This window comes from Mastigoproctus giganteus, chromosome 4 (genome assembly GCF_048544385.1).
Source record: "Mastigoproctus giganteus isolate SK-2022 chromosome 4, ASM4854438v1, whole genome shotgun sequence".
In the NCBI taxonomy this organism is placed as follows: domain Eukaryota; kingdom Metazoa; phylum Arthropoda; class Arachnida; order Uropygi; family Thelyphonidae; genus Mastigoproctus; species Mastigoproctus giganteus.
In genome coordinates, this window is record NC_143578.1 from 78,361,226 (window position 1) to 78,376,334 (window position 15,109).

The 15,109-nt window shown below is 38.1% G+C and overlaps 1 protein-coding gene across 2 annotated transcripts in view; it reads right to left on the reverse strand.

The window, feature by feature from the left end:
• Positions 1 to 15,109, reverse strand: part of LOC150086857 (GRAM domain-containing protein 4-like) — a 216,734-nt gene that overhangs the window by 27,032 nt on the left and 174,593 nt on the right. For both annotated transcript variants that reach the window (XM_090371631.1, XM_090371632.1), the window contains one exon: positions 3,146 to 3,227. In XM_090371631.1, the coding sequence (XP_090227757.1) occupies positions 3,146 to 3,227 (82 nt within the window). The remainder of the gene's footprint in view (positions 1 to 3,145; positions 3,228 to 15,109) is intronic.

Consider the following 15,109-nt stretch of genomic DNA (forward strand, 5'->3'; position numbering starts at 1 on the left):
CAGTTACGGAGGAAAACGTTACTGCTGTGAGGAAAATGCTTGACGAAAACAGGCGAGTGACCTACCAACAGATAGAGGATACTTTGGGCCTAAATGCACCAGCAATTCGTTCGATTCTGCAAGATCATTTGCATGTGAAGAAACTTTGTTCTCTCTGGGTGCCGCATCAACTGACTGAAGAGCAGATGACACGACATGTGACTTGGTGCCGGGAGATGTTAAAAAAGTTTGATAAGGGCCAATCTCGGTATGTGAACAACATCGTGACAGGTGACGAGACTTGGCTGTACTATTACGATCTGCGACCAAGGCTCAAAACAAAGTTTGGGTCTTTGATGATGACGACACACCCGTAATTGTCAGAAAATCCCGATCTGTAAAGAAGAAAATGAATAGCTGTATTTTTCAAATCGAGTGGAATTGTGGAACGTATCGTTTTGGACACGCAGAAGACAGTCACAGCTAAGTGGTATACTGAACAATGCCTGCCTAAAGTCATTGGATCTATGAAGAACCTGCGGCCAAAGTCAAGAATGGACACCTGGTACCTCCATCACGATAATGCTGCAGCTCACCGCGCCAAAGCCTGCACCGAATATTTGACCACGACAGGACTGAAACTTCTCGAGCACCCTCCCTACAGTCCAGAACTTGCTCCCTGCGACTTTGCACTGTTCTCGCATGTGAAAATGAAGCTAAAAGGGAGGCGGTTTTCCAGTGATGAGGACCTTCTATGGGCTTGGGACAACGAGTGTGCTTTACTCCCTAGTGAAACTTGGCAGAACTGGTTTAAAGATTGGTTTCGGAGGATGGAGAGGTGTACTGAATGTAGAGGAAATTACTTTGAAAAAATTAAATAAACAAAGCTGTATTGCAAAACTTTCCTAGTACCCTTTGTACCTCGAAAAGTCATCACACTCCTCCAAACTGCATACAACAGTTTAACCAGCCAGGTGCGCAATCCAGAACGATTTATCTGACGAATTTACCATCCAAACTGGAGTCCGCCAAGGGGATGTAGCCTCCCCGTTGCTTTTCAACATCGTGGTCGACGCCATTATGAGGCAAGCATTCAGAAACAGACAGGGCATACAATATGACAAGGATCACTATGTGACTGACCTGATGTTTGCTGATGATAGTGCTATCCTTGCCGGTAACGAAGCTGAAGCCATGGACATCCTCTACGACATTGCCCGCATTGCCCGGCCATACGGTTTGAAGATCAATGCTGGTAAGACAAAGGCCCTGACAACAGATGGGTCGCAAGCCACCATCTATCTCGAAGGCGTCCAGATCGAGCAAGTGCAGGACTTTAAATACCTTGGGTCGCTGGTCCAGGAGAAGAAAGTTGCATCCACCATGGAAATCCACAGCAGAATTGGACAGGCGGCCACTGCGTTCGCCTCGCTCAAATGGTGTCTGTGGAAGAGGACCAACATTTCCACAAAGACTAAAATCCGACTCTTCCGGACTTTGATCCTGCCCATTCTTCTTTACGGATCGAAAACATGGATTTGTCTCAAGTTAGATTTGAACAAACTTGAGGTATTCCAAATGCGATGCCTGCGGCAGATCTTGGGCATCTCTCTTCGCGACCGCATCACTAATGATACCATCCGCGCCCGATGCCAACAGCAACCAACTATTGCCGACCAAATCCAGAAGCGAAGGCTTAGATGGTTTGGCCACGTATGTAGAATGGGCACGAACAGAATACCATCCAGACTCCTTTGGAGACAATGACCCACCCAATGGAGCATCCAACGGACCGCACCTAGGAAAATGTGGGCCAAGCAAGTGGAAAATGACTTGAAGAGCCGACGTCTCGACCTTAACCAGGCCAGGACTGACGCCATTGATCGTAAGGTATGGAAGAACATCCCAGAGCAAGTCCGAAACCCTGCGGCACCTACAGCAGCATACTGGTTGCGTGGCCAACCGCCTCCCCCAGCTGCCAGCTAAGGACCAAAGAAGAAGAAGAAGAATGGTGCAGCATGTTTTCTGGATGTTCTTTTTCTTCTAACGAATTTGATCTAATGAAATTTCAAGAAAATATTTCTACTGATAGCTGCATTATAACTTCGAAAACTGTTGTCTTCGCTTGGACATTCGTAAAATCAAACACCACTAATCCTTTTTTGCAAGGAAAGTAATCCATTACAGTGTAGATAGTGGAGAATGTTTTCTGATTCAGAAGGATGGAAAGTACTTGTCAATATTCCATCTGGAAATAATGTCAAGTGGTGGGATGCCACTAACAATATGTGCTTTGTTCTGAGAAGTCCCGAATTTTAAATTAACATTTAAAATTTTTCCACTAATTAACATTAGAAGTTCATCAAAATCCTGTATCAATATTCTGTAAAATAAAAAAAAAAAAACTTCTCAGGAAAGTTCCTGTGTGTTTCAAACATAATATAAAACTGTTCTGTTTTTAACCTATTTGGATTTGCTGGATGAATCCAACATAATCGTTTTCTCTTTCTACTCGCAATTAACTATACATAAATGCACAATACATCCAATTTGAACAACATCCATCTTGCAACTGAGAATAGAAAGGGGTGAATTGCTAGTGGTATCCAACAAGACATTAGAAACATCCCTTCTAGTGTGACACAATCTGATATTAGAAATGCTACATGTAGTTAGCTATTTTGGAGGCACTTAAAATGCCAGTTGATGCCGACGCTTTAAGTGGTCATCTAGTATAGCCATTAGAACTTGATAGCTAACCATACCAAAGCAGCAATTACATACCTGTACTATACAACACTAATATTAATAACTATGTTTTAGGAGCTCTACCCAATTTTTTATATAACATTATGTCATTTTTATACAACATTATGTGGAAAGGTGAATGACAAATTTTGAACCACTTTTGAAACAGTGAACCACTTTCAAAATTATACAAAAGGGTGCAGGGTTCTATATTGACATTAAAGGTCTTACTGCTATTTATTTATTTACACAATAACGAAATAGCACTTATGCAGATATGACTCTTACCCATGCATGGGTAAATTATTTTATTTAATTCAACTGGAATACTTAATTATTTCTGTCAACATAGTTTTTGTGTGCCATTTTCTGAATTATTTTATTGTATTTAAGTATTCTCTTCATCAATTTTACTTACCTTTTCAACTTTGGTTATACTTTTTAAGGGTAAAACAAGATTTTTTGGTGTAACTGTTTTTGATCTTTCAAAACAGAGAAAGCTGAAAAAAAGGAAAATATACGTAACATACAGTTTATTACTTCTGCATTTTTTCCCAAAAAAATAGGCAATTATCCTAATTTTAGTTAATGAAGTTCAAGATGTTAAAAATCTAATGTAAAATTAAATATTGATAATATAAATGTCAATCACTTCCCATAGCTTTCACAGTGTTGTACAACATATATTAGCACTGACTGTTCTACATTTTATGAAGAGCACTCCATGAATGTCCCCATAAACAATCCATAACTTTTGAAGTTTGTACTTTTTGCCAATGTTGGATTACTGCATTTCCACTAACACGAATTTTCATTTGGTTAAGTAGTGCATATCCATTACATTATCAGTAATGTTAGGCAAAAATCATTTTTTCTGCTGAGTATCTCTGCAAAGTAAGCCTTCATGTGTTTACATTCTAGGAACTCACTGGTCCTACATAATTCTCCAGGGTTCCATTGGGCCTATGACATTAACTAGGGACCACTGGGTACATGGTGTTCTCTGGGAATTCATTTGGTTTTTGTTATTCTCCCTTACTTAAGGAAGAGTACTATAAGCCCAAAGGGAAAAAAAATATAAATGACACCACACACAACTCCACATGACAAGTTCACTTTGCAGGCAGTGTCATTCTTCTGTTATACTGCATGGTTTTATTTGTGTATTCCCCTTAGCTGCTGATGTGCCTAGGTTACTATCGTGTTCACCACAATGATTTTCAATATCTGACACCATACTGTTTAACATTACCATTTCTTAAATGCCAGGCCAGAAAGTTTTACCAGTTTGAAAAACTTTTAATGCCATACACTCTACTTACCACCCTGCATAAGATTTAATTGCTGTGTCAATTCATGCACATGTTTTTTTTTTTTTTTTTTTTTTTTTTTTTATGAAAACTCCAAACACGAGAGGTATTAGAACCTATAGTACTTAGTACCATGCTTGGGTTGGAGGTTGAGAAGACGAGAGAAGATATTTGTTGACATTAGACTTGAACTTCTGTAGACTGTAATTTTCAGGAAAGACATATGAAGGAAAGTTGTTCCAGAAAACGGAAAAGAATGAATAAACGAGGAAGATGAAAAGTTGGTTCTGTGAGTTTGAAGTTGGACAGTAAATGAATGTTGGCTGGTGGCGGCACGTGTTCGGACTGTTTTGAAAGAGAGAGCGGGAATTATAGAAGACAATTCAGAAGCACAATGCCCATGGAAGTATCTGTAGAAAAGGCATGCAGCAAAAACTGTACGTCTATGAGACAGCGAGTGGAGAGACCTTGTTACAGATCAGTCATTAATTAACCTAACTGCCCTCTTCTGAAAGGAATCTAGAAGCCTGAGACGATTATTCCCACATCTGGAATGTTGGTGGCAACGTCCCAGATGTGGGAATAATATTCCATGGTAGGGCGGATTTGTGATTTGTACAGAGTGAACAGCTGTTTGGAAGAAAAGTAGCACCAAGAGTGAAAGAGAAAACAAATTTTTTAGATGCAGAGGAAGCAATATTTGTAATGTGCTTGTGCCAAGAGAGATTAGAAGTCAGGGTAATCCCCAAAAGAGATATATCAACTTGCCTAGAAATCGGAGAGTTGTCAAAGATAAGCATAGGAGCAGAAGATTCCTTTTTGCGAGATATAATAGAAAACTGAGTTTTAGAAGGACTGAAATCAACTAAGTTGTCTTTGCCCCACTGAAGAATTACCTGGAGATTGGCATTAAGAAATTGATAGCGGATATTCGAGCAGTTGAAGCTGATCGAGCAGAGCAAGGTTTCTCAAAATGGAAAGTGGAATGCAATGTGCTATCGTCGGCAAAACTATGGATAGGATTTCCGATCAGGGGAAGAAGGTCAATAATATACAAGAGGAAAAGAGTGGGGGAAAGAACTGAACCGCAGGAGACATCAGAATTAGTGGAGAAGATAGAAGACAGAGAGCCATCTACCATCATCCACCCTCAGTGAGCGATCAGAGAGAAAACTGGATAACCAACAATATTACTAATAAATTCAAAAAACGGTTGGCAAACCATAAGATGGAATCTTGTTTAGAAGACCTTTATGCCAAACACGATTGAAAGCCTTTGAGATGTCAGGGGCAACTGCTTGTGTTTCACCAAATTTTTCCATTGAATTTTCCATAAATGGGTAACATAAACCAGAATATCACCAGTGGATCGACATTGACGGAATCCACACTGGCAGTGATGGGATTCTTCCATTTGTTCAGATTACGAACCTAAGGGGGCATAAATTCAAATTGAGGAAAAACACGTAGAATAGATGTGTGGAAATCTGCCTTTAGCTAGTGGGTGGTTAATTGCTTCCATCTGTTGTTGTGGAAATTGATAGGTTAAATAAATTTAAGGAGGAACTGGAGAAACATTTAGAGGGAATTGTTTTGTAATTTTTTTTTTTTTTTAGCTGATGCTGCATAAGCTGATACACTTGCTTTCTTGCATCACATGCCACTACTACTACTACCGTGCCATACACAAACATTTCTTGAACACCCACCCACAGCCAATTCCTTAAATGTTGATCACCAGGTAATTCTCCAATGGGACAAAGATAACTTAACTTCAATCTTTCTAAAACTCAGTCCTGTCTTATATCTCACAAAAAAGTCTACTGCTCCTATGTTTATCCTTGACGACACATATCTAGACATTACCTATTTCTATTAGGGATTACCTTGACTTCTAATCTCTCTTGGCATAAACACATCACAAAATTACAATACAGATTCTAAGAAAATTACAATACAGAAATTAATATTAACAATTACCTTTAGTCTTCACAACCTCCAACCACTGTACCTAAGTACTATAGATTCTAATACCTTTCCTGTTTGGCGTTATTGGAGAAAAAAAAAAAAAAAAAAAGAAAACCCTCTATGGGATTCTGTCAATATACATAAATTCTGATAGCAGAGGCAAAAAGGCAATTATCCCATTGTACAAAGAAATGACTCAACTACATACAGGTTAGGAGCCTCATTTTAGCAACAGATTAGACCTGCTGGAGAGGATGTAGAGAGGAGCAACAAGATTAGTTAGTGACACAAAAGAACATTTACCAAGACTGAGATTTTGTAAATGCAGTAATTGGAAAAGGCGCCTCCGTAGCCAGGTGGGAAGGAACAGCAGTGCGTAGCACACGCTTCTTGATTAGACCGGGGTTCGAGCCCGTCACCACCAAATACGAAGGATGCGGAAAGGTCAGGGAATGACCACCGCATATTCCCGGAGCAATATGTCCTTAGTTGCTAATGCTCCTAAAAAAAAAAAAAAAAAAAAGTAATTGGAAAGTAGGCATCTGCATGGACACCTAATTGATGTATTGAAGGCTTGAAAAGAGTTGTGTACACTAAATGCTGATGACAGCTCTATTTTTTCTCGGGTAGACATAGAAGGAATAGACAGACACAGAAAATGTCTTCAGCCAGAGGTAACAGATTGTCAAATAAACTTCTACCAAGAGTTGTGGAGGTAGAAGTTTGAATAAATTTAAAGAATTGGATAAATTATTAAAATGGATGGGAAAATGCAGTGGGTAAAAGTCGCTCACCCAGCTAATGCTGTATAAGCTTGTGTCACTTTGCAAATGCTAAATCCTGTATATTTTCCAAACAATAATTCTCTGCACTTCAGTCATTCAATCCCATTTGATGTAATAAAATTATTCAAACTACTGAACATAGCTTCAGCAGTGTTACACAACACTAACATGCAGCAAAGGAATAGATAATTAATTTTCCTATTAAATTCACATTTATATAACTATGCAAGTTACATTATTATAAATGTCTGTACTTTTATCCAGCTGGAGAAACAGCATTACTTATTCAGTAATCGCTGAATTATGACCACCCCATTCGTAATGGGCTATGCCACGTAGCTTGCAGTATAAAAAGCCAAAAGCTTTGTATACTAGAGTAGTGGTAATTTGCATCTGGTCATGCAAGTCAAACTATACAGTAGTAGTTATCAGACGTAGAAAAGATATACAGTGAAACTTCCCTTTAACGGACAGCCATGGGGAACGAAAATATGTCCGTTAGAGAGAAGTGTCCGCTAACAAGAAGTCTGAGGGAGGAAAAAAAAAAAAGAAAAATCGTTAAACGTTTAATGTAAAATTAAATTAAAATATATACAGATTTTGAACAATCTTTTTGTAAATAATATACAATTACATATACAAGAGATAAGGAAAAATCGTTAAACGTTTAATGTAAAATTAAATTAAACTATATACAGATTTTGCACAATATTTTTGTAAATAATATACATACAATTGTGCTATGCGTACTATGACTTTATCTTAAGAAAAATACATACAGTAATCACTTATTTTCTTCTGCACCTTCTTCCGGCTGATAATTTTGTTTTCAACATTTGTTTGGAGTGAAGAAAACATCGAAAATCCTTCAGTATCTTCTTCAGCGGCGAAAAACATTTTTAAACGATTGATTTGTATGAGCGCTTCTTCTATTTTCATCGGTGGTTTGTCGTTAATATGTTCTTCTACAGAATGACCTCTTTCCATTTCTTCATCCTCATGAGGAACTTCTTGAAAAATATCGATGATAATGTCGTTGATATCTAGAGCACCATCTTCTGTAGTGAGGTTCGAGTCTATATCTTTGTAGCCAGGGTCACTTGTAGCGGAAGTATTGTACATTATCAAAATAAATGTTGAAGTTCTTGTTCTTCTTGGTGCTCCACATTGCTGTTCACAACTTCAATTTTTGCGTTTGAGAAGCCAGACTTTACAAAACTGTTCACGACAGTTTGTTTTCTAATTGCGTTTACTGAAGAGGAAATCCATTGAATCGCATCTAGGAAGCTGATTTTCTTTGCAAGGTCACTCGCACAAGTTACATCGTTCATGTTTGCAATGAGATGTCTTAAAACACGTTTTCTGTAGTGAAGTTTAAATTTTTTTATTATCCCTTGATCCAAGGGCTGACACTCTGCAAATGTGTTTGGTGGCAGAAAAATGATTTGAATGTTGGACAATTCAATGTGCGGGTGAGATGCAGCATTATCCATGAAAAGAATAATTTTTCTGTTTTGACGAATCATGTTTTGGTTAAAGTGACTTATCCATTCGCTCATGATATCTCGTGTCATCCACGCTTTTTTATTAGACTTCCAGTCAACATTCAAAAGATTCAACTTTATGCCCTTGAAACAACGAGGATTTTGTGGTTTTCCTATAACAAGAGGTTGTTCAAAGTCTCCCAGCATATTTGTACACAATAGTACAGTCAAGCATTCCTTAGAAATTTTTCTGCCCTGGCACTTTTGGTTTTTTAGACTCATTATTTTTTCAGTAAGAGCTTTAAAAAACAACCCTGTTTCGTCACAGTTGTAAATATCCTTAACTTCAAAATCACGACATAAATCTTCCAATTTGACGGTCCACTCTGTTACAACCCCAGTATCAACAGATCCACCTTCACCACTTACGGTTTTCCAAGAAATTTTATGCCGAGAGAGTTTTGAACTTGTCTAGCCATCCCACAGAAGCTTTGAACTCATTTACTCCCATAGATTTCGTAACCCCCAAAGCCTTTTCCCTAATAATAGGCCCATTAATGGGAATTTTTTTAGCACATGCGCGACAAATTTTAAGTCCAACAATTTCCGGGAATGATTTTTGAACCTGTTCATTTCCGTGTTGCCAAAATTGTTTGAGCAGTTCATTTTTTTTTTTCTTTAGGATGTTGCTTACCTGCGTCTTCCCGATTTTGAATTTTGCAGCGAGATTGCGAACACTATTTTTTTGCCAATCATACACATTAATGAGTTCGACTTTATCTTTTAAAGTTAAATGTTTACGAGAAGACATTGTGCACTTCACACGACACTGAACAAAACTGAAAACTGAAACTGGAAAGACGAAAGGCTGACCAAATTCCCCTCCCCCTGCACACACCGAATTCATCAGAAGTTTTACACGTGCCTTAAAATTCTTGAAAAAGGGTTTAGAACCGCGACATAAACCTTGATAAAATTCAGAGAATTGGAAATAGAAAATAAACACACGATTGAGGCAATACGTGGAAGAAACGTTCCTAGAAAAAGGGTCGTGAGCTCTCCCGCAGTCCGTTATGAGGAGATCAAATTAAGTGCTAATCTAAACGAAACAGTGCAGATTGCCTGTCCGCGTCCGTTACAGAGAATGTCCGCTAGACAGAAGCTGCAAACACGTTAAAACCAATGGAGGTGAGTTGGGGAATTTGAAAATGTCCGTTGTAGAGAGATGTCCGTTAGGAGAAGTTTCACTGTATTTGTAGCCATATTTGGAAGAGTGGTGCTGACTGTTGCGCAACAATGTGCCTTCTCACATAGCAATCAACATGTGTTTCTGGCTCACAATCAGGTTGCAGTGCTCAACAACCCTCCTTACTCCCAAGACTTGGCTCCAACAGTCTTTTTTCTGCTTGCTAAATTAAAACTGAGTGAAAGGATGCTGATTTGATAGTGTTTGACATTCAGAAGAATGTGACAGCAGAATTAAATACCATCACAGCAGATGAGTTTCCCAAGTCCTTCCAAAGACTGTATGAATATATATTCGGCCTTCATTACTTTTTTTTTGTTACACTATGTATGTAAATACTTTTAAGTCACAGTTCATAAAAATACGCAAATTTATTCACAGTCCAATAAAATTTATTAAGGATACAACGTAAAGATTTTTATGAAATTTCTTATTTAAAAGAAGATTGAATATAAAGATTTCAAATTAAATAGAATATAGTACAGTTCCGATTAACCGGGACTCATTTAACTTTTTACTTTCTAATTTTAAAGATTTAATAAAAAAAGATTTAAAAATTTTACTCTCTAATTAAATTTTCTAATTTTTTTATTTATCATATTTAATCTATGTTATTATGGTTAGCACTATGAGTGAAAAAAGTAAGTGTGTTGTTGTGTCTTTAGATATGAAGTTTAATGCAATCAAACACTTGGATCAAGGACAATAAAAAAAAGTGGCTAGTGACTGTAGGGGACTGGAGTAGAAATAGAGAGGAAATTAAAAATCAGTGGTCACAAAGAGCATCTGTATGTGATAATGAAAATTTGAATAGAAAAACAATGAAGAAAGGAGAATTTGAACAAACTTTTGAAGTTTTTTTTTGTGGTTCATGCAGATGAGAGACAAAGGAAGCAGCCATATTTCTGGACTGATTTTACAGGCTTAGGCCTTATAATTTCATAAGCATTTTAATGAAGGGGAAGAACAATTTACTACAAGTATTAGTTGGTTGGATTGTTGGGAAAAAAAAGGTTTGAAGTTAGAAATCCATCTACTCCATCACTGGGGAAAAGTTATCAACTATTATGAAAGAAATAGCAACATTTACAGCTAAATTAGCAAAAATTATTCAAGAAGAAAATTTGAATTTGGATCAAATTTACAATAGTGATGAAATGGGCCTGAATTATAAAATGCTCCAATCCAAAATACTTGCTTCGTTAATCAGCTCTTGGTTATAAACGAAGCAAGGAGAGAATGACAGTACTGGCATGTTCAAATTCATCAGGGGGGGCATAAGCTTAAACTAACTCTCATCAGAAAGCCAAAGAACCCCCAACTTTAAAAAATTTTAAATGTTTGCCTGTTAGCTATGCAAATCAAAAAAAATGCATGATTGGATTCAAGTTTGTTTAAAACATGCATCCACGAAGAATTTGTCCCTAGCACAAAAAAAATATTTGAATGAAAAGAAACCTTCCCATACAGCACTTTTAATTTTAGACCATGCTCCATCCCATCCAGATGAAAGTGGACTAGTTTTTCGTGACATCAGAGCTCTGTTTTTGCCATCCCTTCTTCACGCTCTAGTTCAGGGTGTTTTGGAGACTTTTAAATGAACCTATAGGTGGTCTCTTAAAACATTTTTTTTTTCAAAATTTAAAACATCTGCTTCAAAATCTTGAAACAGGGACCAATGTTGTTGAGAATCTTAAAAAAATAAACATCAAGGATATTATTTACTGGTTAGCAGAAGCATGGAACGATGTTAAAACATCTACTCTTATTGAATCTTGCACAAATATTTTATGCTCCCAAAATGAAGCCAACAAGAACAAGATGGCAAATGAAGATGAAAGAGGTGAGGAAACCCTTTTAGAACTAGCCAATAACCTTCCTGTTTTGGACATTCTTACTACTGAGGATATTAAAGAGTGGATGAATTCTGATGAACAGCTGGAAATGATGATGACATGATCGTAAAGCTTGTTGATAAACAAAAATATGAAAGTGAAGATGAAGAGTGTAGAAAAACTACATTTACATTTACATTTATTTATACACACAATTCTATATACATTCTCAAGATTTATATACATCCATTTATATATACATGATACAAGATTTATATACAATTTATATACATTCTCACATATATATCCATTCGTGACATGTATACAGATAAAGTGTATTTGTAAGTTATTAGCGGCTTCCAGGGTTTCCCCTATATCCGCCGTTTGTTAGGCTTTTTGCCAAGTTGCCGGCTTAGAAAAGAACTTAAAAGAGCATCAAAATTTCACGTATATATTTAACACAAAACAAAAAAAACAAAAAAAAAAAAAAAAAATTCTTTAAATTTTTTAAGTTTTTTGAATTTTGAGAAGAAAAAAAAAAAAAAAAAATGCATCTGATAGATGAAATATGTAATTAGGTGTGCATTAGTGTTGTGTTTGCGTTGTGTGTTAGCCGGCACCTGGCATTTAGCAGTAGGGGGCTGTGGCAGGTTTGTGTCACAGCCCCTCACTCCCATCCCTAGCCACATGGAGGCAGCCAGGATCTACTTTATCTTAAGAGGACACGGACTGATCCGGTCCTGTGGTTAAGTTTTTGGACGTCTGATGTCCCATCAGTTAATCCTGTGTGGCCGGGTAATGCATCAGGGAAGGTCCCCTCAGAATTACCAGGGCACACTTTTTTGGTTTTATTTCCCCTTAGATATGAAATAAAATAAAATAAAATAAAATAAATAAAACAATTAAAATAAAGTAAAGTAAAATAAAATAAATAAAACAATTAAAATAAAGTAAAGTAAAATAAAATAAGATAATTAAAATAAATAAAATAAAGTAAAATATATTAAAATAAAATAAATAAAATAAAATAAATTAAACTATAATAATATAAGGACTATCATTTACTTTTCGATATCCCTATACCCCATCTCTCACAGGGCTCAGTCCTGGCCAAGAGTGGGAGGGATGTACTATTCCATCTCTTGCAGGGCTCAATCCTGACCAAGAGTGGGAATGATGTGATCAGTTCATATTGGTACGCAATCTGGCATGGTAGTGTCCATTTCTTCTTGTCTTTCTTTTTCCCCTCTCTTCCATTTTCCTTCTTCTTCTTTCTTCCCTTCTTCCCTCTTTTCTCCTTCTTTCCTCTCTTTTCTTTCCTCCTGGATATGTCCTTGTGTGTACCTTTTCCTATACCTCTAGATATTCCTTTGGCTCAGGCACTGGCAGATTCATCCGGTCTTGTTAAGCCTGGCACTTGTGATTTATGGTACAAAGGGTACTAGGAAAGTTTTGCAATATGACGCAACAATGAATCACAGGAAGCTGCTTGTTGCTGCATGTTGAGACATGTTCATACGTGCATAGTAGCCACCGCGCCAAGTCGATGGGCTCAGTTATTCATTAGTAGTGAGAGTGTAAAGTGCTTGCGATGGCATCGTGGTCACGAAATGAGATAAGGACAGTTTTGCGGTATAATTTCGTGCGTGGTTTAACCATAGACCAGTGCTTAGAAGAAATGACTCTTGCACTAGATGATGATTGTCCACATCGTACAACGATATTCAGGTGGTATAGAGAATTCCAAAGGGGAAATTTCACTCTGGAGGATTCTGAGAGGCCGGGAAGGCCACGAACTTCAGTTACGGAGGAAAACGTTACTGCTGTGAGGAAAATGCTTGACGAAAACAGGCGAGTGACCTACCAACAGATAGAGGATACTTTGGGCCTAAATGCACCAGCAATTCGTTCGATTCTGCAAGATCATTTGCACGTGAAGAAACTTTGTTCTCTCTGGGTGCCGCATCAACTGACTGAAGAGCAGATGACACGTCGTGTGACTTGGTGCCGGGAGATGTTAAAAAAGTTTGATAAGGGACAATCTCGGTATGTGAACAACATCGTGACAGGTGACGAGACTTGGCTGTACTATTACGATCTGCCGACCAAGGCTCAAAACAAAGTTTGGGTCTTTGATGATGACGACACACCCGTAATTGTCAGAAAATCCCGATCTGTAAAGAAGAAAATGATAGCTGTATTTTTCAAATCGAGTGGAATTGTGGAACGTGTCGTTTTGGACACGCAGAAGACAGTCACAGCTAAGTGGTATACTGAACAATGCCTGCCTAAAGTCATTGGATCTATGAAGAACCTGCGGCCAAAGTCAAGAATGGACACCTGGTACCTCCATCACGAAAATGCTCCAGGTCACCGCGCCAAAGCCTGCACCGAATATTTGACCACGACAGGACTGAAACTTCTCGAGCACCCTCCCTACAGTCCAGACCTTGCTCCTTGCGACTTTGCACTGTTCCCGCATGTGAAAATGAAGCTAAAAGGGAGGCGGTTTTCCAGTGATGAGGACCTTCTACGGGCTTGGGACAACGAGTGTGCTTTACTCCCTAGTGAAACTTGGCAGAACTGGTTTAAAGATTGGTTTCGGAGGATGGAGAGGTGTATTGAATGTAGAGGAAATTACTTTGAAAAAATTAAATAAACAAAGTTGTATTGCAAAACTTTCCTAGTACCCTTTGTACATATCAAGTTTATGACCATTGTTATGGTTCTCTGAGATGTTAGGATTGTAGGTAACATCAACATGCTTTGTTCTCATTGGCACATAACCTCTTGTAGGTGAGAGTGCTGTAATGCCTGGAACTTGGACACTGGGGATGTAGGTCTGTATCTTGCCCCTTGGTTTTATTTTTGTTGTTTTCAATGTCATAGTCATTACTTTTGTTTTTTGATTTGGTTTGGTAGTTGTTGGCGCATCGGCTTCTGGGCCATATTGCACCTCCCAAGGTTTTTGCAGTACTTTGATCCAAGCCCGAGGCGGGAATCGAACCCGCGACCTTTGGGTTGCCGGGCAGGCACTTTACCCACTCGGCTAGCCCGGTCGGCCATTACTTTTGTTCGTGCAGTACTACTGTGATCTGGGATTATTCTTCACCATTACCTATACACTCTAGGTGTTCCTTAAGTTCAGGCACTGACAGATTTACCTGGTGTTGGTGAGCATTGCACTGGTAGTTTATGGTTCTTCCGTAGGTTATGACCATTTCTATGGTTCTCTGGGATGACAGGTCTGTGGTCATTATGCATTGTTTTTAATATCACATGTCTACCTATTGTAGAGTACTGTGGTGGCTGCAACATAGACACTGTGAATGTAGGTCAGTGTCTTGTCCCTTGATTTTAGTTTTGTTGTTTTCAATGTCACAGTCATTGCTTCTGTTCATGTAATACTACTGTGTTCCAGGGTGATTACTCCCCATTGTCTATATACTCTAGATATTCCTTAGGCTTAAGCCATGGCAGTTCCATCTGGTCTTGTTGAGCATGGCACTGTTGAATTATGGTACATACAAAGTTTATGGCCATTGTTATGGTTCTCTGAGATGTTAGGGCTGTAGGTGACATGCAACATGCTTTCTTCTCATTAGTACATAACCTCTTGTAAGGTGAGAGTACTATAATGCCTGGAACATGGACACCGGGGATGGAGGTCTATATCTTGCCCCTTGATTTTATTTTAGCTGTTTTCAATGTCATAATCATTACTTTTATTCATGCAATACAACTGTGACCTAGG